Source organism: Lithobates pipiens, unplaced genomic scaffold, assembly GCF_037356315.1.
Source record: "Lithobates pipiens isolate NorthernLeopardFrog02 unplaced genomic scaffold, aLitPip1_a1.2 Scaffold_8, whole genome shotgun sequence".
In the NCBI taxonomy this organism is placed as follows: domain Eukaryota; kingdom Metazoa; phylum Chordata; class Amphibia; order Anura; family Ranidae; genus Lithobates; species Lithobates pipiens.
Genome location: NW_027507903.1, coordinates 61,209,081 through 61,233,127, shown reverse-complemented (window position 1 = coordinate 61,233,127; position 24,047 = coordinate 61,209,081). Strand labels below are relative to the sequence as shown.

At 46.4% G+C, this 24,047-nt stretch overlaps 1 protein-coding gene across 2 annotated transcripts in view; it reads right to left on the bottom strand.

Annotated features, from left to right (window-relative positions):
* The window catches only part of SPPL2A (signal peptide peptidase like 2A), a 113,169-nt gene that overhangs the window by 29,634 nt on the left and 59,488 nt on the right, over positions 1-24,047 (bottom strand). For both annotated transcript variants that reach the window (XM_077468866.1, XM_077468868.1), the window contains exons 7-10: positions 23,571-23,667; positions 23,387-23,488; positions 14,102-14,183; positions 272-346 (exon numbers count right to left, since the gene is read on the bottom strand). In XM_077468866.1, coding sequence (XP_077324992.1) covers positions 272-346; positions 14,102-14,183; positions 23,387-23,488; positions 23,571-23,667 — 356 coding nt within the window. The remainder of the gene's footprint in view (positions 1-271; positions 347-14,101; positions 14,184-23,386; positions 23,489-23,570; positions 23,668-24,047) is intronic.

Sequence of the window (24,047 nt, the reverse complement as noted above, 5' to 3'; positions counted from 1 at the left end):
CGCAACAACATATATTGATTTTCCTTGATTTAATTTTGGGTGGGGTTTCCACCCCTGTCGGTGGTTTGCTGCAACCAAATTTATATTTATTTTTTAATCTTTTTTTATCCTAGTAGCGTGGGAATATCTTATTTCTTATCCTAGAAGTAGAAAAATGTTCTCAGCACAGGCATCACAAAGAAAATTAATGAACAGACTAGGTTTGTCAATGTGTTAAAAGTTTATCTAAAATAGTTTGCATAGTATACATTCTCACAAATTGTTCTCATACCTTTGTAATGAATGGGGTTATAAACACAAAAAACACATCATATAAAAGGAGGAGTCCTAGAAGGATCACACAGGCCTGAAAAACAGAAGTAGTAAATACATTGTAATTCAGCAATCACAAAGCCTTAAAAATTAGGTAGTGGTCATAAAGGGTCACTAAAACTAAATAAGACAGATATACAGTATTTCATAAAAGTGAGTACACCCCTCACATTTTTGTAAATATTTTATTACATCTTTTCATGTGCCAATACTGAAGAAATGACAGTTTGCTACAATGTAAAGTGTACAGCTTGTATAACAGTGTAAATTTTCTGTCCCCCTCAAAATAACTCACACAGCCATTAATGTCTAAACCGCTTGCAACAAAAGTGAGTACACCCCTAAGTGAAAATGTCCAAATTGGGCCCAAACTGTCAATATCTTGCGTGGCCACTATTATTTTCCAGCACTGCCTAAACCCTCTTGGGCATGGAGTTCACCAGAGCTTCAAAAGTTTGCCACTGGAGTCCGCTTCCACTCCTCCATGACATCACAAAGCTGGTGAATGTTAGAGACCTTGCGCTCCCCCACCTTCTCTTTGAGGATGCCCCACAGATGCTCAATAGGGTTTAGGTCTGGAGACATGCTTGGCCAGTCCATCACCTTTACCCTCTGCCTCTTTAGCAAGGCAGTGGTCATCTTGGAGGTGTGTTTGGGGTCATTATGTTGAAATACTGCCCTGTGGCCCAGTCTCCCACCACCATGCCTGACTGTAGGCAAGACACACTTGTCTTTGTACTCCTCACCTGGTTGCAGCCACACGCTTGACACCATCTGAACCAAATAAGTTTATCTTGGTCTCATCAGACCACAGGACATGGTTCTAGTAATCATGTCTTTAGACTGCTTGTTTTCAGAAAACTGTTTGAGGGCTTTCTTGTGCATCATCTTTAGAAGAGGCATCCTTCTGGGACGACAGCCATATAGATCAATTTGATGCAGTGTGCAGTGTATGGTCTGGGCACTGACAGGCTGACCCCCACCCCTTCAACCTCTGCAGCAATGCTGGCAGCACTCATACGTCCATTTCCCAAAGACAACCTCCGGATATGATGCTGAGCACGTGCATTTCAGCTTCTTTGGTCGACCATTGCAAGGCCTGCAGTTCGGTTTTCGGGGTCTTGGCAATCCTCTTATAGCCAAGGCCATCTTTATGTAGAGCAACAAATAGGATTTTTGTACTCACCGTAAAATCCTTTTCTCTGTAATTCACTGACCGACACAGCTCCTCTCTGTAACTAAATGGGTTGTATAGCCTGCCATTAGGAGAACTAGGCAAAATTTTTACACAATACACAGAACTTTAATCCCCCCCCTGGTGGGCGGACCCTGTGCTAACAACCCTCCTCACTGCTCCCAGCAGATTCAGTACGTCAACAAGCAGTATAACGTAGAAAAAAGGAGGGGTGGGTGCTGTGTCAGTCGGTGAATTACAGAGTAAAGGATTTTACGGTGAGTACAAAAAGCCTATTTTCTCTTATATTCACTGACCGACAGCTCCTCTCTGTAACTAAATGGGACGTCCCCAAGCAGTGCCAAACGAGGGGTGGGAAAAAAACAGCATAAAAACGTCATCCACCATGGCAAGTGGGAACTAGTGAAACGAAACCCACACAAAAACAGCAGTGTGTGGAAAAACTCCACCATATAACCAGGTATCCTCAACAGGAGTCATCCCCAAGACCGCAACATTGCGGAGGTAATGCAACAGAGCATTAACAAAACAGTACTGCGTTTTTAATCGAAAAACCAGGAAAAACTCAATTGCAACTACACGGCCGCCTGCAAAACTTTGCGGCCAAAACCAGCATCAGCCGATGAACTGACGTCTACTTTGTAGAACTTGGTAAACGTATGGACAGACGACCAGGTCGCCACCTTACACACCTGAGCGACAGACGCTTGGTGTCAGAAGGCTCAAGACATTCCGATTGCTCTTGTAGAGTGGGCCGTGACTGGAAAGGGGGGCACCTGCCCCTTCAAGGGGTAGGTTTGAACTACAATCTGTCTGACCCACCTGGAAATGGTGGCCGACGAGACCGTCATGCCTCTCCACCGAAACAAACAGTGAGTTTGACTTCCGAAAGGGAGCTGTTGCAGACAAGTACACCTTCACAGCCCTAACCATATCGAGAGCGTGAAGGGCCACCTCCTTGGGGTGCTTCGGCTTAGGACACAACAATGGCAATACAATGTCCTCATTGATATGAAAAGCCGAAACCACTTTTGGTAGAAAAAAGACGGTTGCGGACCCAACACCACCTTATCCCTGTGGATGGCCAGATAAGGCGACTTGCATGACAAGGCAGCTAATTCCGAAACCCTCCTGGCCGATGTGATGGCCACTAGAAAGACCACTTTCTGTGAAAGGGTCAACAAGGGAATCTCCCTGATATTCTCAAACGGCGGCTTCTGAAGCGCCAACACCAGGTTCAAATCCCACGGAGGTAACGGAGGATGGACCGGAGGGACATGTTGCACCCACTGAACAAAAGGTACTCACTAAAGAGTGAGACACCAGGAGTCGCTGGAAAAAAAAACAGCTTAAGCTGAAATTTGCCCCTTGATGGTGCTCAACGCCAACTTCTGGTCTACTCCTTGCTGAAGAAACAGCAGGATCCTAGATATAGAGAAAGAGCACGGATGCTTTCTCCTTACACATGGAGATTTAGGCCGCCTTCCAAGTACGATGGTATATCTTCCTGGAAGAAGATTTCTGCGCCCTCAACATAGTTAGAATCACCGAGTCCGACAGACCCCGGCTCCTTAATACCTGGCTTTCAACAGCCATGCCATTAAAGCCAGTGATGGTAAAGCAGGGTGAAAGATTGGACCTTGAGATAGGAGGTCCTCCTGCAACGACAGTCGCCAGGGAGCATCTGCCACCAGACGCACCAGGTCTGCGTACCAGGCCCGCTGAGGCCAATCTGGGGCAACCAGGATCACTGGGATCCCCTCGGCCTCCACTCTGCGCAGCAGGCGTGGCAACAGTTTTAGTGGAGGTACTGATCCCACAGAGCCACCAGCGCGTCTGACGCATCTGCCCATGGATCTCTGGTCCTGGATACGAATCTCGGTACCTTCTGATTGAGACAGGAGGCCAATAGATCCACATTTGGTGTGCCCCACCTCAGGCACAGCAGCCTGAACATCTCCGGATGCAATTTCCATTCTCCTGGGTACAGCATTTGTCGACTCAGATAGTCCGCCTGCCAATTTTCCACCCCTGGGATGTAAATGGCCGACAGGGCCGGTACGTGTCGCTCTGCCCACCAAAGTATGTTAGCGACCTCCCGAGCAGCGGCTGAGCTTCTTGTTCCTCCTTGGTGATTTATGTACGCCACAGCCGTGGCGTTGTCCGACTGTATTCTGATTGACGCCCTTGAAGACTCATCGACCATGTGTGGAGGCACAGACTGATCGCTCTCAATTCGAGCAGATTGATCGGAAACTTGGGATTCCTCCGCCAACCAGAGGCCCTGAGCCGACTGAATCCCCATCACTCCACCCCAGCTGGACAGACTGGCGTCCGTAGTGATCACCGTCCATGTCAGAAGAAGGAACGATCTCCCGGACTGAATCGCTGGGGACCTCAAGCACCAGATCAGGGAGTCCCTGACTGGTTGACTCACCTGGATCTGTCGATCCGGGGACAACAGAGATTTGTCCCACTTCAACAAAATCTCCTTCTGCAGGACTCTTGTGTGGAACTGGGCATAAAGTACCGCCTCAAAGGAGGCCACCATGAGCCCCAGTACTCGCATGCAAAAGCGGAGCGATGACCACTTGCGGCTCATCAGTAGATTGACCGCCGATCTGAGAGTCCTCAATTTGTCTGAGGGGAGAAAAACCAACAGTAACCCCAGGTACTCCAGACGCTGAGTCGGTACAACCGCCAAATTCTTTAGGTTCAACAGCCACCCAAATTCTTGCAGGGTCTGCAAGGTGATCGCCACATCCTCCTCTAATTCTGAGGCAGAAGATGCTCTCAGGAGATCGTCTAGGTAACCCACAATCGCGATCCCGCATTGTCTCAGCAACACCAATACTGGAGCCAGTACTTTGGTAAAGACATGGGGGGGGGGGGGGTGATGCTAGGCCAAAAGGAAGAGCCACAAACTGGTAGTGGGCTTCCCTGACTGCAAAACGCAGAAACTGCCGAAGGCATATGGGTATGTGCAGGTAAGCATCCTGAATGTCCAAGGACACCAGAAAGTCCCCTTCATGGAGTGCAGCGACAACTGAGCGAACTGATTCCATTCTGAACTTCTGCACTTTTACAAAGCGATTAAGGGCTTTTAAGTCCAAGATTGGATGTACCTCTTCCTTCTTGGGAACCACAAACAGATTTGAGTAGAAACCCTGGAAGCGTTTCGATTCCGGAACCGGTACAATCACCCCCTGATTCAGCAAGTCTCTCATCGCCCCTAACAGGACCTCCCGGCGAACCGGGGACACGGGTATGCTGGAGGGGAAGAATCTGCTTGGCGGCCAAGAGAGAACCTATCTTGTAGCCTGTGGACATCAGATCGCAGACCCATTGGTCGGATAACCGGGAGGTCCACCGGGCTGCAAACTCCCGAAGACAACCCCCTACCCGAAAAGTGGGTGGGGGCAAACCTTCATACAGTAGCACTTTTGTTCGCAGGCTTGTTAGGCTTACGGTTCCAGGGATGCTTCTGACCATCCGTGGGCATCCTGTCGGGCTGGGGACGGTTTGCCGAAGCACCGGGCAGACGAAAAAGTGGGCCCTTGCCTGCGGCGTGGCTCCTTAGCCTTCCTGGCCTGTGGGAGTAGTGTACTCTTAACACCCGTGGCATTCTTAATAATATCATCCAACGAGGCTCCAAAGAGCCGGTCGCCAAGGAAGGGAAGATCCGTCAGGGCTTTCTTGGATGCCTGGTCAGCAGACCAGCATTTTAGCCAAATGAGGTGCCTCAGCACCACAGCTGACACTGAAGCCTTGGATAACAGAGGGAGAGTATCCAGGGCTGCGTCACAAACGTACTTAAGGCCATGCACTAGTTGGTCTGCTAGCTCTATGCAGACAGGGGAGGCGTTCTGCTCTTCCAATTCGCGGTGCAAAAGTTTTGCCCACTCAGTCAGTCTCTGCGACACCAGTGCGGATGCTAGTACAGGTCGCATGGCTGACCCCACAACCATAAACAAGGAACGAGCCACTGCTTTGGCCTTACTGTCCGTGGGATCCTTGAATGCAGGTGTCCCCTCAACCGGGATTGTGGTTACTTTATTTAACCTAGATACTGGGGGATCCACCACCGGAGGAGCCGACCACTTTTTGAGAAGGCTTTCCTCAAAGGGGTAACGCATCGCTAAATTTTTGGGGACCGAAAAAGGTCCGTTGCGGGCGACCCTATTCCCTGTAGATGAATTTGTCAAAATAAGTCAAATACAGGAACACCTTAGGTGAACGTGCTGGCTTGCGGGACCCAAAAGGGAAGGGTACATCAGCAGAGGAATCCGCTGGCTCCTGAATCTTCAGGGTATCACGCACAGCTGTGATAAGTGCTCCAACAAGCGCCTTGACGCGCCCGGACCATCCTCACTGTCCGAACGGTCCTGGTCAGCCACGTCTGATACAGTAGGTGCCGCCGATATTGTGTTTACAGCGCGATCCTGGAAGGGGGGGGGGGGAGAAGACGAGCGCTCTTTTACTAGCGGTGGCCCGGTCTTCTGTCACCGCCGCCACCGCCTTCCGTTCTTCTGGAGATGTTGACTACACGCTCTCACCTGCCCGAATGCCAGGGACGCGGTGTGCGGCGACTTATATAGGGAAAAGGGGAAGGGTCACCGATTGATGCCACATGGTGACCCCACCCCCTTATGACGTCACAGTCCTGGAGGATGCTGGGACTGTGGCGTCATAAGTGGGCGGGGTCACCATGTGACATCAACCGGTGACCCCCCCTGTCCCTATACAAGTCGTCGCACACCGCGTCCCTGGCATTGCGGCCGGAGAGAGCGTCGAGTCAACATCTCCAGAAGAAGAACGGAAGGCGGTGGCGACAGTGGCGGCGACAGAAGACCGGGCCACCGCTAGTAAAAGAGCTGGAAGAAGAAGCGGTGGCCCGGCAAGAAAAACCGAAGAGGGGGAGAAGACCCCGAAGTCGGAAGAAGAGGGCGGCGACGAAGAAGAAAGCCGGGCTCCTCCGCTAGCAAAAGAGCTAGCAAAAGAGCAGAAGATAGCGGAGGGGTCCGGCGAGAAGACCCCCGAAGATGGAAGAAGACCCCCGGACCTGTGCAATAAACTATTTTAACCATTGTGTGTTGTCTTTTTTTTATTTTTTTCACAGGTGAATGGGTAGGGGTACATTGTACCCCATACTCATTCACATAGGGTGGGGAGCCGCTATCCGGGAGCCCCCTTATTAAAGGGGCTCCCGGATTCCGATAAGCCCCCGGTCCGCAGACCCCGACAACCAACGGCCAGGGTTGTCGGGAAGAGGCCCTTGTCCTCATCAACACCCCCCCCCCCCCATTTTGAGGGCACGCAGCCTGGTACAGCTCAGGAGGGGGGTGCTCGCTCATCCCCACCCCCTTTCCTGACCGCCCGGGCTTTGTGCTCGGATAGGGGTCTGGTATGGATTTTGGGGGGGACCCCACGCCTTTTATTTCAGCGTAGGGGATTCCCCTTAAAATCCCTACCAGACCGTTTTCTTTTTAATTTGGCGTGGAGTTCTCCCTTAGGATTCATACCAAATACAGTGCCTGGTATTGGTGGGAATCCAATATGGATCCCCGCACCAGTGTGAACCCGGCCAGCGATGCTTGTCGCTTATTGGGAAAGGAAAATAAACATTTTTCCTTTCCCGACGCGAGGCAGCTCAGCGCTGGCTCCCGCGACAGGGCTCATAGGGTGTCAGTCTTGCCGATAGAAGCGGCGAGATTTACACAATATCGCGGTCACCTACTGTAGGTCAGAGCAGGGGTCTCCAGCCGCAGCAGGGCCTGAGTCTGCATCAGAGCTCTCCCCAGAGGACAGGGAGGCAGAGGCCTCTTACGTACACCTTTCCTGCCACGTGCCGCCTCTATCTTTGCAACATAGGAGTCAAGGACCGCCGTCAGGGTGTCCATGCGCATCGAGCTAACCGCAGGTGACCCGGTTGCTATAGCCTGGAATTTGGGGGGGGGGAATTAACACCAGTTTCTGAAGCCATGCTGACCCTAGCCTGTCTGCCACCTGCAAGGGGACTTAGGACAGTGAAGGTCTCACCCTCATGCTGCCGCCGTGTGGGGTGGGGGGGTACTTAGCGCTAGACTCACCACCCTGGGGCGTTCTGTGAAAGCCACAAGCAGTGCCTGTAGACCCTAGGAGGTTACCAGTAGCAGAGAGGAGAAAACTGTCAGCAGCAGCAGCTATAAACAGCGGTGAAATGTTCTGCAGAGCTAGCTTCAGCATTCAGCAAAGAGCCATCCAGCGTCCTGTACACACAGTGACACAGGAAACAGCAAGTGAGAGCACATGTAATGCTGCCACAAGAGAACAGCAGTGAAAAAAGCGCTCAGGCTTAAAGAAAATGGCCGCCAATGAAACTAATAGGAAAAACTAAAGAAAATGGCTGCTGAAGCTCACCAGGGGAATATCAGCTCTCCCACATCCAAGATGGCCGTCACACACACCACCCGCAGCGCATGCAGCCACCCCCCTCAGAGGGGGGAAGGAGGGGCGATAGGGACTTGGGAGAGAAGATAGGGAGGTGAGGTGGCCCCCGAATCTACCCCCCCAGGGAATTCCCAGCTGCTCACCCCACCGAGGCAGGGAGAGCCGTACTTACCAGTCCTGAAGAGCTGGAAGACATTCCATCACAGACCTACTCCTGCGCAGTTACAGGGTAGCTGTTGGCCCGGTATACTGTGATCCAGACAACAGTAGCCCGGTCATATGTATACCCCGGAGCATTGAAGCTCACGACCACCTCTGGAGCTGAGGCATGTCGTGGCCTGCCGAGCCTTAGCTGGGGCCTGCTCACGCTCGATGGCCAGAATGGGGAAACTACAAGGATATCATTAACCAGCCTGTCACCCAGCCGGCAGTTGATGAAAGATCCTGGGATCTTCTATCTTGCGCAAAAAATATCAAACCTGCAGCAAAACCATGGACCGAGAGGGCCCGCAGGGTTCCTAGGTCATTCTCCTTACTAGGCAAAATAAAAACTGAAGCTGCTGGGAGCAGTGAGGAGGGTTGATAGCACGGGGTCCGCCCACCAGGGGCGGGATTAAAGTTCTATGTATTGTGTAACAATTTTGCCTAGTTCTCCTAATGGCAGGCTATACAACCCATTTAGTTACAGAGAGGAGCGGTGTCGGTAGGTGAATATAAGAGAATTTTTTATTTATTTTTTCAGATCCTCAGAGAGTTCTTTGCCATGAGGTGCCATGTTGAACTTCCAGTGACAAGCATGAAAGAGAGCAGTAACACCAAATTTAACACACCTGCTCCCATTCACATTTGAGACCTTGTAACACTAATGAGTCATATGACAACAGGGAGCGAAAATGGCTAATTGAGCCCAATTTTACATTAATGGCTGCGTGTCAAGTTATTTTGAGGGGACAGAAAATTTACACTGTTATACAAGCTGTACACTCACTACTTTACATTGTAGCAAAGGGTCATTTCTTTAGTGTTGTCACATAAAGATATAATAAAATTTTTACAAAAATGTGAGGGGTGTACTCACTTTTGTGAGATACTGTATGTTGCTCAAATAATATCTATACATATACAGGGGTTGGACAAAAATGTGGAAACTACATGAGTTGCAGGTGTGAAAGTGATGACATGTTTTGTGTTGAAAGCGGAAGTGGTGTAACATTCTTTTGCTTCTGCTGTGTGTTGAGACACCAAAGCTAACAGGTGGGAAGCCTCACTTTCGTCATTCAGTGCGTGTGCTGCTAATAATACAGTCATGTCAAAGCTTACTGAGTTTCAAAGAGGGCAAATAGTTGGTGCCTCTGTGACTGACGTTGACAATTTGCGGTGTCACGAGGTACAGTATCAAAGGTTAAGACGGCATATACAGTTTCTGGGAAAACATAGTTTGATAAGCATAAGCACGGTGCACATGGTCAACTGAACAAAAGAGACAAAAAAGGACATTGCGCATGATTGTGACCCGGAATAAGAATACTGTTACAAAAGCGACTGTTCAAAACGCCATCTTCCAAAACCCGTTTCCACAAAACCTGTGCTGAGGGAACGTCATAAGCAAAACATTCATGAGTGAGCTGCAATTGCCAAACCACTAGTGACAGATATTAACCACATGCTTACTGGGCACTTAAACACCCTTCCTGCCCAGACCAATTTTCAGCTTTCAGTGCTCTCACATTTTGAATGACAATTACTCAGTCATGCAGCACTGTACCCAAATGAATTTTTTGTCCTTTTTTTTCCCCCACAAATAGAGCTTTCTTTTGGAGGTATTTGATAACCTCTGGGGTTTTTATTTTTTGCGCTATAAATGAAAAAAGATCGAAAATTTAGAAAAAAAGCGCATATTTCTTAGTTTTTGTGCCAAAATTATGCAAATTATTAAATTTTTCTTCATAAATTTTGGCCACAATTTATACTGCTACATATCTTTGGTAAAAATAACCCAAATTAGTGGATATTATTTGGTCTTTGTGAAAGTTAGAGAGTCTACAAGCTGTGGTACGAATCGCACAAAATTGATCACATCTGATGTACTGGTGGACCATCTCATTTCTTGTGACCCGAATAAGTCAGGAAAGTACAAATACCCCCCAAATGACCCCTTTTTGGAAAGTAGACATTCCAAGGTATTTAGTAAGATGCATGGTGAGGTTTTTGATGTCGTAATTTTTTTCCCACAATTCTTTGCAAAATTAAGATTTTTTTTATTTTTTTCCACAAAATTGTCATTGTAATAGGTTATTTCTCTCACATGGCATGTGTATACCACAAATGACACCCCCAAAAAAATTCTGCTACTCCTCCCAAGTATTACAATACCACATGTGTGGGATTTTTTCACAGCCTGGCCACATAGAGAGGCCCAACATGCAGGAAGCGCCATCATGTGTTCTAGGAGCATAAACTACACATCTAACTTGTTGACTACCTATTACGCTTTTGAAGGCCCTGGAGCACCAGGACAATGACACGTGACACTGATGACAGATGGCACTGATACGTGGCAATGATAGCACTGATGACACGCGGCACTGATGACAGATGGCACTGATACGTGGCAATGATAGCACCGATGACACGCGGCACTGATGACAGATGGCACTGATATGTGGCACCGATGACGCGTGACACTGACAGATGGCACTGATATGTGGCACCGACGACGCGTGACACTGACAGATGGCACTATGTGGCACCGACGACGCGTGACACTGACAGATGGCACTGATATGTGGCACCGACGACGCGTGACACTGACAGATGGCACTGATATGTGGCACCGACGCGTGACACTGACAGATGGCACTGATAAGTGGCACCGACGCGTGACACTGACAGATGGCACTGATAAGTGGCACCAACAGGTGGCACTGGGGGCAGATGGCACCAACAGGTGGCACTGGGGGCAGATGGCACCAACAGGTGGCACTGGGGGCAGATAGCACTGGGAGAGGTTGGCACTTTTTTTTTTTCCCCCACTTACGGCCGCTGCAGCCGTTCATCTCTCCCTTCTCACACGCTGTCTGTGTGAGGAGGGAGAGCGGCGCTGAGAGATGATCTCATATGTTTACATATGAGATCATCTCTCATTGGATAGGCCGATCGCGCTGTAAACGGCCGCTGTGATTGGCAGTTTACAGCGATCTGTGACTGGCTGTGTCCGAGGCACACGGCCAGCACAGAACTTCCCCGATGCGCGCTCCCGGGAGGGCGCATTGCGGAAGTAAACAGGAGGACGTCCAGGGACGGCCTCCCGGCAGATGGCGTCCGCTCTGTAGCCGTCTTTCGGCTCTAGAGGGCGGGCGCGAAGCGGTTAATGCTCAGAAGAAGAGAGAGTGGTGCAACACCCATAAAATCGTGGCAGATCGATTAATGGAAGACTAATATGGTCTAAAGTAGAAGTGCACCGAATGGAAACTTTGGTGCCGAAACTGGAAAAAGCACCGTATAAAAAATAAAAAGATTTTTATTTTTTATATATATAAAATTGTATTATATTTGACTTTTTGATCAATATCAATTTAAAATTAAATATGAATTTATTGTTGGCCATTATTGGCACCTTTACTGCAAGAAAGGCTTGAGGAAAATTCAGTCTGCAGTCTCTTACGTAACCACATTGCTAATAGTATTAGCAAAATTTTCATTTGGTGTATCTCTGGCAGACATGATAGAGGAGATGGTCAGAGAGACTGCAGACATGATCCAGTGTAAGTTCACCTTACAGATTTTCTGTAAAAGGTGAACTTAAACTTTAAGGCTCCATTCACACCTATGCAGTTTGCTTTTGAGTGTTTGTGTAGTGCTCTTTGCATTTTTTTTCACTGTGATTTTGCTACGATTTGCGTTTTTGATACTTTTTTGGGCAGATTTGTTGTTGGGCAGATTAACCACTTGCCACCCAGGCCAATCCTCTGCTACAAGTAAAAATCATTTTTTTGCTAGAAAATTACATAGAACCCTCAAACATTATATATATATATATATATATATATATATATATATATATATATATATATATATATATATATATATATATATATATATATATATATATATATATATATATTTTTTTTTAGCTGAGAACCTAGGGAATGCAATGACTGCATGGTATTTGCGCAATTTTTTTTAAAAACGCTTCCTTAAAAAAAAAAAAAAAAAACACAACAGTAAAAAGGTTAGCCCAATTGCTTTACATAATGTGAAAGATGAAGTTACGCTGAGTAAATGAATACCCAACATGTCACATTTCAAAATTGTACATGCTCGTGCAATGGGGCCAAACTTAGGTACTTAAAAATCTTCACAGGCTATCCTTTCTAATAGGAATAGGGCATGATAGGTTCGCTTTACAGTGAGATATGGGGTCAAGAACATAAAAAAAAAACAAAAAAAAATAACACATGAGCTCCGCTTCCCAGAAGAGGTGGCGACATTTGTTTGAATGCAGAGGCCAGGAGTGACGTCATAACATCGCGCCTGGCCTCTGAACAATCGTAGAGACTCAGACGACCATCTGGTCCAACGGAAATCTCTATGGTAAACATCTAGGGCCGGCGGATCCTGTATCATTCATATATACCGGTGGGAAGTGGTTAAAAGAGGCAAATCACAGTAAAAACACACTACATGCTTTTCTGCAGCTTCTCCATTGAAGTCTATTGAATCAAAACGCAAAAGAAAAAAAAGCCACCATTTTGCATTTTAAAAAGTCTCTGACCCTTTCCAAAACCGCGAAGGCACAAAAAGGCATTTAGGTGAACGTGTTCCATAAGAACCCATGTTAAAATAAAAATGTCCTGCGTTTCTGCAAAAAGCATGAAAGCACACTGGTGTGAATGGAGCCTAAGAAGAGACGAGAAAACAACCTAACATAAAAATAATTTGTTGCCCAATTCACACAGAACAAATTTTGCATGCAGAATCGCTGGATAAAAAGGTAAACACACACACATACTAATATATATATATATATATATATATATATATATATATATATATATATATATATATATATATATATATATATATATATACACACATACATATACACACATACATATACACACATACACATGTGATGTAGCTCAGGCAGAGTTGTGAATGCCTTTGAATGTTGTGGTTAGTATTTTGAATTTCATTTGCTGGGTGATTGGGAGCCAGTGTAGGTATTGGAGGAGAGGGTTGGCAGACACTGCACAGTTGGTAAGGTGTATAAGTCTGGCAGTAGCATTCATGAGACTGAAGAGGGGATATCCAATGAGAAGGGAGTTTCAATAGTCAAGGCGAGAGATAACGAGGGAGTGAAAGAGGAGCTTGGTGGAGATGTTACAGAGGTGAATTCTAAAAACATTTGACAACAATTGGACTTGAAGCTGAAATGACAGGTCTAGGATTACACCTCGTACCCTGGTGTGAGGGGAGGGACTGATAGTTGCATTGCTGATTTTGATGGAAAAGTCCTGGAGGTGGGAATCGGCAAAGGGGAATATTAATAGCTAAGTTTTAGAGAGATTTCGTTTAAGGAAGTGGTGCTACACCCATGCTGATATGTCAGTTAGTATTTCTGTGCGACCCTGATATATACAAGTCACAAGTTCAACATATAATGGGCACACCTACAGGTTATCCTGTATATACATAGCATCAACCCACATGGGACGATACCATATGTACACAATATGTACTTATCCGTTTTGAATCTATGATTTTTTTTTTTTTTTATGGTTTTTATAATATTGTTATATTATAAATATAATATAATACATTTAGGATTTTTATTCAATTGAGTACTTTATTTGACTTTGGGTGTAAGAGTGGCTACCAATTGAAAGTCCTGTCATCTATATTTGGATATATATATATATACACACATATACACACATACATACCGTATATACATACTCCATCTCAACTGCGTTTATTGAATTATGAGTTTTTTTGTTTTTTTATTCATTGCATTTCCTGCTAATTTCACGTGGTAAGCAATCAAGTCACTGTTCTTGCCTTACCACAGAAAGGCTAACAACTTTCTGTTTAGGAAGCATAGTGATGCAGACCGATTTAAATATATTTTGGTGACTACTATCAAACAAAACTAAAAAACTTTACCTTGAAATTTGGCATTCGCAGAGTTTTTATAAAATTGAGGCAGAACGCAACTCCCAGAATATCTTGCAATATCCATATCCATCTGAAACAGAAATTAAAACATTATCAGTTTTAAGATACAAATTCGTGTCACCGAAAGCAAACCTAAACTTCGCACATTCTGGGAAAAGTAACAAGTTTTCTGCACACCAGGTGCCATAACCCGTTTATATTTATTGCCTCATACTCCCCTACGGCCCCAGTCCCCTGTCAGAAAGCCTTCCATCAAGTGAAAAGAATACAAGAGAGGGGAAGGGGAGAGCAAGTGATACTGTGTTCTATTGGAATACCGCTACCCATCAGAAAATGTGATGTTGCCAACAAAAATGCTTATTGAACGTGCTCTATGCGTTCCAGCATGGCCGCTATGCGGTTCAATAGGTTTCTTAATCTGACAGAACACGAAGGCGGCAGCGGACATCTCGTTACACCCAGGCAAGTCTTAAATGTCACACTTATTTCAGTAGTTAACTCACCTTATATACTGAAATAGACTATTTCACCGTGACCGAGGGAAATAGTATATTGCACTAAATAATCAGTTTGGCGCTGAGCAGTGTGGGGGTGTGCCAAGATGGCTGTCACCACCTTCCGCCTGCAGACTTGTCATCAAAAAAAAAAAAAATAGGATTTTTTGTACTCACCGTAAAATCCCTTTCCCTGTAATTCACCGACTGACACAGCTTCTTCTCTTTAGACCATTGGATTGTTATGTCACTTTCAGGAGAAGACTAGGCATTACATGTTAACATGTGATAATAAAACTAGAACTTTCTAGTTCCGCCCAAGGGGCGATCCCTTAGGTAACAACTCCTCAGCATGCTACTGCAGCCTCAGTACGTCAACAAGCAGTATAACGTAAAGAAAATTATGAGGGTCGGGTGCTGTGTCAGTCGAGAATTACAGAGAAAATAGGATTTTTGTACTCACCGCAAAATCCTTTTCTCTGTAATTCACCGACCGACAGCTCCCCTCTGTAACTAAATGAGTTGTATAGCCTGCCATTAGGACAACTAGGCAAAATTGTTACACAAAACACACAACTTAATGACGCCCCAGGGGGGCGGACCCTGTGCCATCAACCCTCCTCACTGCTCCCAGCAGCTTCAGTACGTCAACAAGCAGTATAAAACATAGAAAAAAGGAGGACCAGAGGCCCAAACTCCCATCACTCCACCCAAGCCGAATAGGCTGGAATCCGTTGCGTCCATTTCAGAGGTAGGAACGAGTTCCCGGACTGAAGCACCAGATCAGGGAACCCCTGACTAACTGGCTCACCTGGATCCATCGATCCAGGGACAACGGAGATCTGTCTCACTTTGTCAAGATCTCATTCTGCAGGACTCTGGTGTGGAACTGGGCATATGGTACTGCCTCAAAAGGAGGCCACCGTGAGTTCCAGGACTCGCATGCAGTAGCGTAGCGACGACCACTTGCGGTTCATCATCAATTTTACCGTGGCTCTCTGAGAGTCTGCAGCTTGTCTGAAGGGAGAAACGCTCTCGCTTCCCTGGAGTCCAGCAGCAAGCCTAGGTACTCCAAATGCTGAGTCGGTACTATCAACGACTTTTTTAGGTTCAACAGCCACCCAAATTCTTGCAGGGTCTACATGGTAAATTGCCACATCCTCTTCTAACTCTGAGGTGGAAGAAGCTCTCAGGAGGAGATCATCTAGGTAACCCACGATCACGCGTTGCCGTAGCAACGCCAACACAGGAGCCAATACCTTGATAACAACTCGGGGTCTGATACCAAACCAAAAGGGAGAGCCACAAACTGGTAGTAGGCTTCCCCGACTGCAATCGCAGAAACCTTTGATGCCGGAGTATGTGCAGGTACGCATCCTGGATGTCTAAGGACGCCAGGGAGTCCCCTTGATGGAGTGCAGCGAATACTAAGCTAACTGATTCCATTCTGAACCTCTGCATTTTCACAAAGTGATTGAGGGCTTTTAGATCCAAGATTGTAGTTCCCAAGAAGGAAAGGGGTACATCCAAACAGGTTTCAGTAGAACCCCTGGAAATGTTCCGATTATGGAAAAGGTACAAATCGCCCCATGATTCAGCAGGTCCCCTACTGCCCCCAAGAGTGCCTCCCGGGGAGTCGGGAGGGGAAGAATCTGTTTTGTGGCCAAGATAGGAAATCTCTCTTGTAGCCGTAGGAAATCATATCACAGACCCATTGGTCGGAATATCATGAGGACCACCGGGCTGCAAACTCCCGAAGGCAACCCCCCACCCCCGAGTCATGGGTGAGGGCAAACCTTCATGCGGTAGTACTTTTGTTCGCAGGCTTGCGGTTCCAGGGACGTTTCTGCCCTTCCGTGGTTGTCCTGTCGGTCTGGGGATGTTTAGCCGAAGCTCCGGGTGGACGAAAAAGCCGTTTTTTGTGAGTGGAAAAAGAGGGCCCTTGCCTACGACATGGCTCCTTAGCCTTCCTGACCTGGATACTGGGGGGTCCGCGACAGGAGGAGCCGACCACTTTTTGAGAAGGCTCTCCTCAAAGGGGCAACGCACTGCATGGATATGGGGACCGAAAGGCCCTTTGCGGTCGACCCCATTCCTTGTAAATGAACTTGTCAAAAGAAGTCAGATACAGGAACACCTTAGGTGAATGGCTGGCTTACGGGACCCAAAAGGGACCGCTACATCAGCAGAGGGATCTGCTGCCTCCTGAATCTTCAGGGTATCATGCACAGCTGTGATAAGTGCTCCAACAAGTGCTTTGTCACGCACGGACCCGGATGGGGACTCATCCTCACTGTTCAAACAGTCCTGGTCAGCGTCATCTGAAACGGCAGAGCAGGGGTCACCAGCCTCAGCAGGGCCCGAGAGGGCGTTTTTTACCACCTTGCGCCCACGCACCGCCTCCATCTTGGCAACGAACGAATCGAGGACCACCGACAAGGTGTCCAAGGGCACTGCGCATTCCGCAGGCGAACCGGTTACAATTGCCTGGATTTGGGGGAAGAAACACCAGTTTCAAAAGCCATGCTGACCCTACTCTGTCTGCCACCTGAGGGGACTTAGGACAGTGACAGTCCCACCCTCCTTACTGCTGCTGGCTGAGGGGCTCTTTCCCGCAGGACTCACCACCCTGAAGGGTTCTGTGCTATCCAGCAAGTAGTGCCTGTGGTCTCTGTTGGCTCCCAGGTGCAGAGGGATCCGCTCTGTGTCAGTGGAAGCTGCTGCTAATGGCGCTGAAACTGCTCTGCAATGTGCTCAGGCTCAAAGGAAATGGCCGCCCAGCATCCAGTATAAGGACATAAAACACTGGGAAAATGGCCACCAGAGCACAGGGACACATGCTGCTGCTAGAGAAAGCTGAAAAACGTGTTCAGGCTTCTAGAAAATGGCTACCGGCATCCAGTACAAGGACAAATCACAGGGAAATGGCCGCCGAAGCACAGGAGAGCATGCTTTCCCTTGCCCACACCCAAGATGGCCGCTGATGCTGAAACCATGAGGGACAGAGCTGAACAAATGGTGGCGATCAGTGCTGCAAGGGACACGGGCACAGCCTCACAGGCACCTCCAAGGACATGAGAAACAAGACTCAGGCAGCCAGCGCAGCCCCTCCACAGATAAGAGCCCCCCCGGAGAGCCCCTTCACACACACACACACACACACACACACACACACACACACACACACACACACACACACACACACACACAGCTCAGCAGCCACATGCAGCATCCCCCACAGGGGTAGGGAAGATAGGGACAGTGAGAGAAGAGAGGGAGGTGAGGGACCCCCAAATTTACCTGTAAGGAAATGCCCAGCTGCTCAGCCCCACCGAGGCAGGGAGAGTTGTACTTGCCAGTCCTGAAGAGCTGGGAGACATTCCATTACAGACCCACTCACTGATCAGTACAGACATCAGTAGCCCGGTCATATATGTGTGCCCTGGAGCATAAAAGCTCACCGACCACCACTGGAACGGAGGTTTCGTCGTGGCCGACCCAGCCCGGAGCTCTGGTCTGCACACGCTCAATGGCCAGGCTGGGGAGACTACAAGGATGGTATCCAGCCTGTCACCCAGCTGGCTGTTGATAGCAGATCACAGGATCTATCATCTTGCGCAAAAAGCCAAGCTTCTGCAGAAAAAAAAAAGCACGGACCGATGGGCCCGCCAGGGTTCCTAGGTCCTTCTTCACTAGGCAAAATAAAAAAACGGAGGCTGCAGTAGCATGCTGAGGGGTTGTTACCTAAGGGACCACCCCTTGGGCGGAACGAGAACATTCTAGTTTTATTATCACATGTTAACATGTAATGCCTAGTCTTCTCCTGAAGGTGGCATAACAACCCAATGGTCTAAAGAGAAGAAGCTGTGCCAGTCGGTGAACATAAGAGAAAATACTTTTTTTCCTGGCGTTCCATTTTAAAAAAGTTACTCATGCAGATTTGTCCTGACCATTAGTTTGATAATCATATGTAAAAAGGTGCCAACACATGAGAATTCTTGTCTAATCTAAACATTAACTGTCGAGCTTAAGGAATGTTTGTACAGCCCTTCCTGACAAACCCAGATTCCAAAGGATGAAGTGAAATAATAATTTTGGTGGATTCCTTTTAATTAGGCTTTGTTTACATGGGCGCATGGAGACCCACACACCATATATTGGCTGTAGGAAAGTCTGAGGACACAGCCGCCTGTAGTAATTTGACAGGTGTGTGCATTTGGAGCTGCTCACTCACATGGCCTTTCAGATTAGGACAGTCAATTCAAGATATATGAGCTGTAGTGGCTGTGTGAATGAGGCCTTACTGCCCCAGGAAAAAAAAAAAAAAAAAAACTCCTTCAGTGCTCCCCTTTGCCTCTTCAACAGCCAGAAGCATGCTTTCCTTTTAAAACAAGTGTGTATTGACTGTACCATGCGCTGTATTTAAAAGGATTTCAAGGGTTCAGATTGCGCAGTGCATACTGTTCAGCAGCACAATGCCTTTGTCACTGCAGCCTGTCAACCCTCTCTATAAGAATGTACCCTACACAAAAGTACATGGTCCTTGTCACTGCTGTCAGCACTCCCTTTTCATATGTACTATTCACTGTTCAACAGTACAGTGTACATGTCTATGCTGTCTGTTGTCACTTTCTTTACATAAAAGCATAGAATATCTGCTGCCTACACAATAGTAAACACTGATTAGCATTAGTCTCCCTACACACATATGGACTGTTTGCTGTTCAGCAGTAAGGATGAGCTCAGGCATGTTAGCAGCCCGCTAGGAAGTTGGCACTGGGCTGATCACGGGCAGTGTGACGTTTCTCGATCTGTTCAGCGGCGGATTGGGAAAATGTCTCACTACCTAGCAACTTCCTGGCGGGCTCTGCGCGTGCGGCTGCGAACACGCCTGAGCTCATCCTTATTTAGCAGCACCATGTCCCAGCCACTAATTACAGTCACCATTTACTATTTAAATGCATCATCCAATGCCCCGCAGCCCATCATTCCTGCCACTGCGGTCTAGAATTGCATTAGAGACGAAATCCAGTGCCCAGAAGCTTCTTGTCCCTGCCATTGTCTTTCACATAAAAGGTGGTTCTAACATTATACATTTTTTATAAGACTGCACAAATATTTCAACCCTTTCTGCTCTTCTGTCTTTTCAGGAGTGTTGCTCAGTAGGGTTATTCATGTCCTAGTTAAATGACCAACACATTTAGGCTCCATGCACACTGGCTTAAAAATCGCTGCTTCTACAGGAGTTGTTTTTCCTGTAGAAGTAGCTCAGTGTTATCCTATGTGTCCATGCACATTAGCATGATCTCAGGCATATTTTAACCTCAACATTTAGAGGCAGGGAAAAAAAAAAAACCCCTAAGGCTCGGTTCACACAGGGGGCGATGCGAGGCGACGCGACTTGCCTCGCCGCGACCTGCCGCGACCTCAGCGGCGACTTGCAAATGACTTCTGTATAGAAGTCAATGCAAGTCGCCCGAGGTCGCCCAAAAGTAGTACAGGAACCTTTTTTCTAAGTCGGAGCGACTCGAGTCGCTCCTCTTAGAACGGTTCCGTAGTACAGAACGGGGGCAACTTGTCAGGTCGCGGCACGGCAAGTCGTGTCGCCTCGCGTCGCCCCCTGTGTGAACGGAGCCTAATGGTTTGCATTTCTGATTGGAGCTTTCTGGCAGAAAAAACTAAACTAATCTAAATTATGTACAAAAATGCTTTATATAAGCATTTTTTTATTTTGGATTCATTGATAGCTGTTTGCACTGGCAACAAACTGCCTGTGATTCTCTGCTGACATGCAATTCCTTTTAATTGACCACTCCCAGCCTCCACCCATCTGTCAAACATTTTCTGCATTCTGAAAATTTGGCTGCTGGGTGACTAAGCAACATCATACACTGCATAATATAAACTGGTGGATTACAACCTGCAATATGACCTCCACATATTTTAGAATTATAAATGACAGCACTGTGCAAATGTTTTAGGCAGGAGTGAAGAAATGTTTTAAAATACGAATGCTTTCAAAAATATATATTTTAATTGTTTATTTTTAGCAATTTAGAAAATGCCAAGGGAGCAAACAGAAGATAAATCTAAATGAAATCAAGATTTGGTGTGACCATCTTTGGCTTCAAACTAGCATCAATTCTTACACTTGCACAAAGTCAGGGATTTTCTAGGATTAGAGTCAGGTGTATGATTAATGAATTATATCAAGCAGATGCGAATGATCATCAATATCATTTTCAAGCTGAAACACATTAACAGAAACAGCTGTGGGAGGCTTAAAACTGGATGACCTGAATGGAAACATGTCATCAGCACACCAAGGATTCCTCAGAAGGGTCCAAAGCTTTATTACATGGTCACACTGTACACATACAGCATTGTTTTCGGAATCAAGCAGGGTCTCTTCGTCAGGCAAGTGTCACTTTCCTGACGAAGGGGTCACCTGCATGGCTCCGCAACATTATTACATGGTTACACGGTACACATTTGGCAATATTTCGGAGCCATGCAGGTGACCCCTTCATCAGGGAAGTGACACTTGCCTGGCGAAGGGACCCTGCGTGACTCCGAAACTATGCTGTACGTGTACCGTGTGACCATGTAATAAAGCTTTGGACCCTTCTGAGGAATCCTTGGTGTGCTGATTACATTTTTCCATTTAGATTGTCAGAGTTTTCCAGCCTGTCTTCATTACAGCACCCAGTATCACTACAGCCATTCCATGAATGTGTGCGTAGGTAATATTGCGATTAAAACTGGATGAGGAACAACCAAACTCTGCTACTAAGGTGAGGTTGTGAAAGACAGTTTTGTGTCAAAGTTTATACACCATGGCAAGATTGAACACCGTAACAAGACACAAAGTAGTTATACTGCATCAGCAAGGTCTCTCCTAGGCAAAGATTTCAAAGTAGACTGGAGTTTCAATATATGCCGTTCAAGCTCTTTTGAAAAAGCACAAAGAAATGGGCAATATTGAGGACCGTAGGGGCAATGATCACCCAAGGAAAGGCAATGCAGAGATGAACAGAACATGCTTGCTTCTCTTACACATGGTAAGTGCCATCAGCACAGAACTGGCAGAAACCAGTAAGACTCAGTACACCCATCTACTGTCCACAGAAGTCTGATCAGAAGTGGCCTTCATTAAAGAATTGCATTTAAAAAGCCATACCTCCAACGTGTAAACAAGGCTAAGGGACTCAACTATTCACAAAAACATAGGAATGCAGAAAAATGGCAACAGGTGCTCTGGACTGAGAAGTTAAAATATCTGGCTGAAGCAGGGGGCAGCTTGTTTGCCGAAGGGCTGGAGAACAGTGCAATGTCTGCAGGCAACAGTGAGGCATGGTGGAGGTTTCTTGCAAGTTTGGGGTTGCATCTCTGCAAATGGAGTTGGAGATTTAGTCAGGATCAATTGTGTCCTCAAAACTGAGAAATATAGGCAGATACTTATCATAAAGCAAAATTAGTAGTTGGGCAAACTCCAACATCGGAATAAATAGCTTCATTACTTGCACAGGAGTAGATAAAATGCTTACATGTTTCGACGAGTAGCCTTGTTCACAGCTGTGAGCAAGGCTACGCGCCAAAACATGTAAGCATTTTTTTCTACTCCTGTGCAAGAAATAAAGATATTCACACAGATGTTGGAGTTGCCGGATACTACTTTTGCTTTATGCTGAACCTTGATGTTTGAGGACACTTTAAAGAGCCAGTGCAATTCACGGATCTGTTCCTTGCTGTGGGCAAATCTGTCTGGGATTACATTCAGAGAAAGAAGGATTTGAGGCAGCCTACATCCACAATATATCTGTGGTTAGTTCTCCAAGATGTTTGGGAAAACCTACCCGCAGAGTTTCTTCAAAAATTGTGTGCAAGTGTACATAGAAGAATCAATACTGTTTTGAAGGCAAAGAATGGTCACACCAAATATTGATTTGGATTTCTCTTCTGTTCATTCACTTTCAATTTTGTTAATTGATAAAAAAATAAACTATTAGCACTCCTATTTCTTAAAGCATTCTTAACGTACAGGATTTTTTTCACACTTGTCTAAAACTTATGCATAGTAGTGTATATAGGATGTTATTATTGATGTAAGGTCCGAGTGACTAAGGTTCCTAAGTTCTGATCCGCCCCGTGGATATCCGTTTGCTCAGCGGGGATCACTCAGTCGATCCCCGCTGAGCAGGGAGATGACAGGTCCGTCTCTGCATACTGCGCAGGGACGGACCTGTCACAGCGCCGCTCTCCCCTATGGGAGATCGGATGACGACGGACCGCAGTGCCCGTCGTCACCCGATCCGATGACGGATGGAAAAAATAGCTTTTTCCTCTGTTACATTTTTTCGGATCGGAGCGGGTCGGATGTCAGCGGACATGTCACCGCTGACATCCGACGCTCCATAGAGCTCTATGGAGCACCCGTTCAGGTCCGCCTGAAAAACTGACAGGCGGGCCTGAACGGGACGTCAGTGTGAAAGGGGCCCAAGTCACTGGCCATCAGATACAGGCAAGATTCTTATACTCTGGTGAACCCAGGATATTTAAATCTGCCGTGCATTTTGTTTTCATTTCTCTTTCTACATAAAGCCGCATGAAAATTCTCAATCTGAACATCCTGTGAACATATGCATGTCAGCTGTACATATTTTCAATGTGAGACACCAGCAGCTGCACAGTGAATACAAACAACTTATTTATAGTACAGTGGAAAAGCGTGTCACATGAAAGTGAAGTATTGTTCTGTCCCCGTTATCACATACAGTACCTATCTTCATTTCGGAATACTGCCCAGGTCACAGACACAGCTATGCAAAAGACAGCCAAGAAAAGGAGCCTCACTTCACCACTTTTACTGAAGCATGAAATTCTATGGAAAGCAAAAAATGACAATGTTATCTTATGATGTCCAACCTGAAAATTATGTTTAATATTTATGATAAAAGACACACCTGCATCTTCCATATGGGATATTCCGGATCAATGCAGAAAGGCAGTTGAACAAGCTCATTGCAGATGCCAGACAGAACACACAAATGATAACATACACTGTAGGCAAAGAGAATCACATGTAAATAGTTGCAAGTATAAAACTTTCCAAAACAAACTTATTTCCACATTACTAATAAAAAAGGGTTTTCAATAATGGGATTACATATTCCTTCAACAAAAGTAGTTACACAGTCCTGTCTTTATGAATGAAACCCAAAAGGATAGAATTCAGCTGAAAATAGAGGCATGTATTATAAAGTGACTATGCAGTGGGGGGAAAAAGGTATTCGACCCCCTGCTGATTTTTTATGTTTGCCCACTGACAAAGAAATGATGAGTCTATAATTTTAACTGTTGGTTTATTTTACCAGTGAGAGACAGAAAAACAAACAAAATATCCAGAAAAATTGATTTCGAAAAAAGTAATACATTGATTT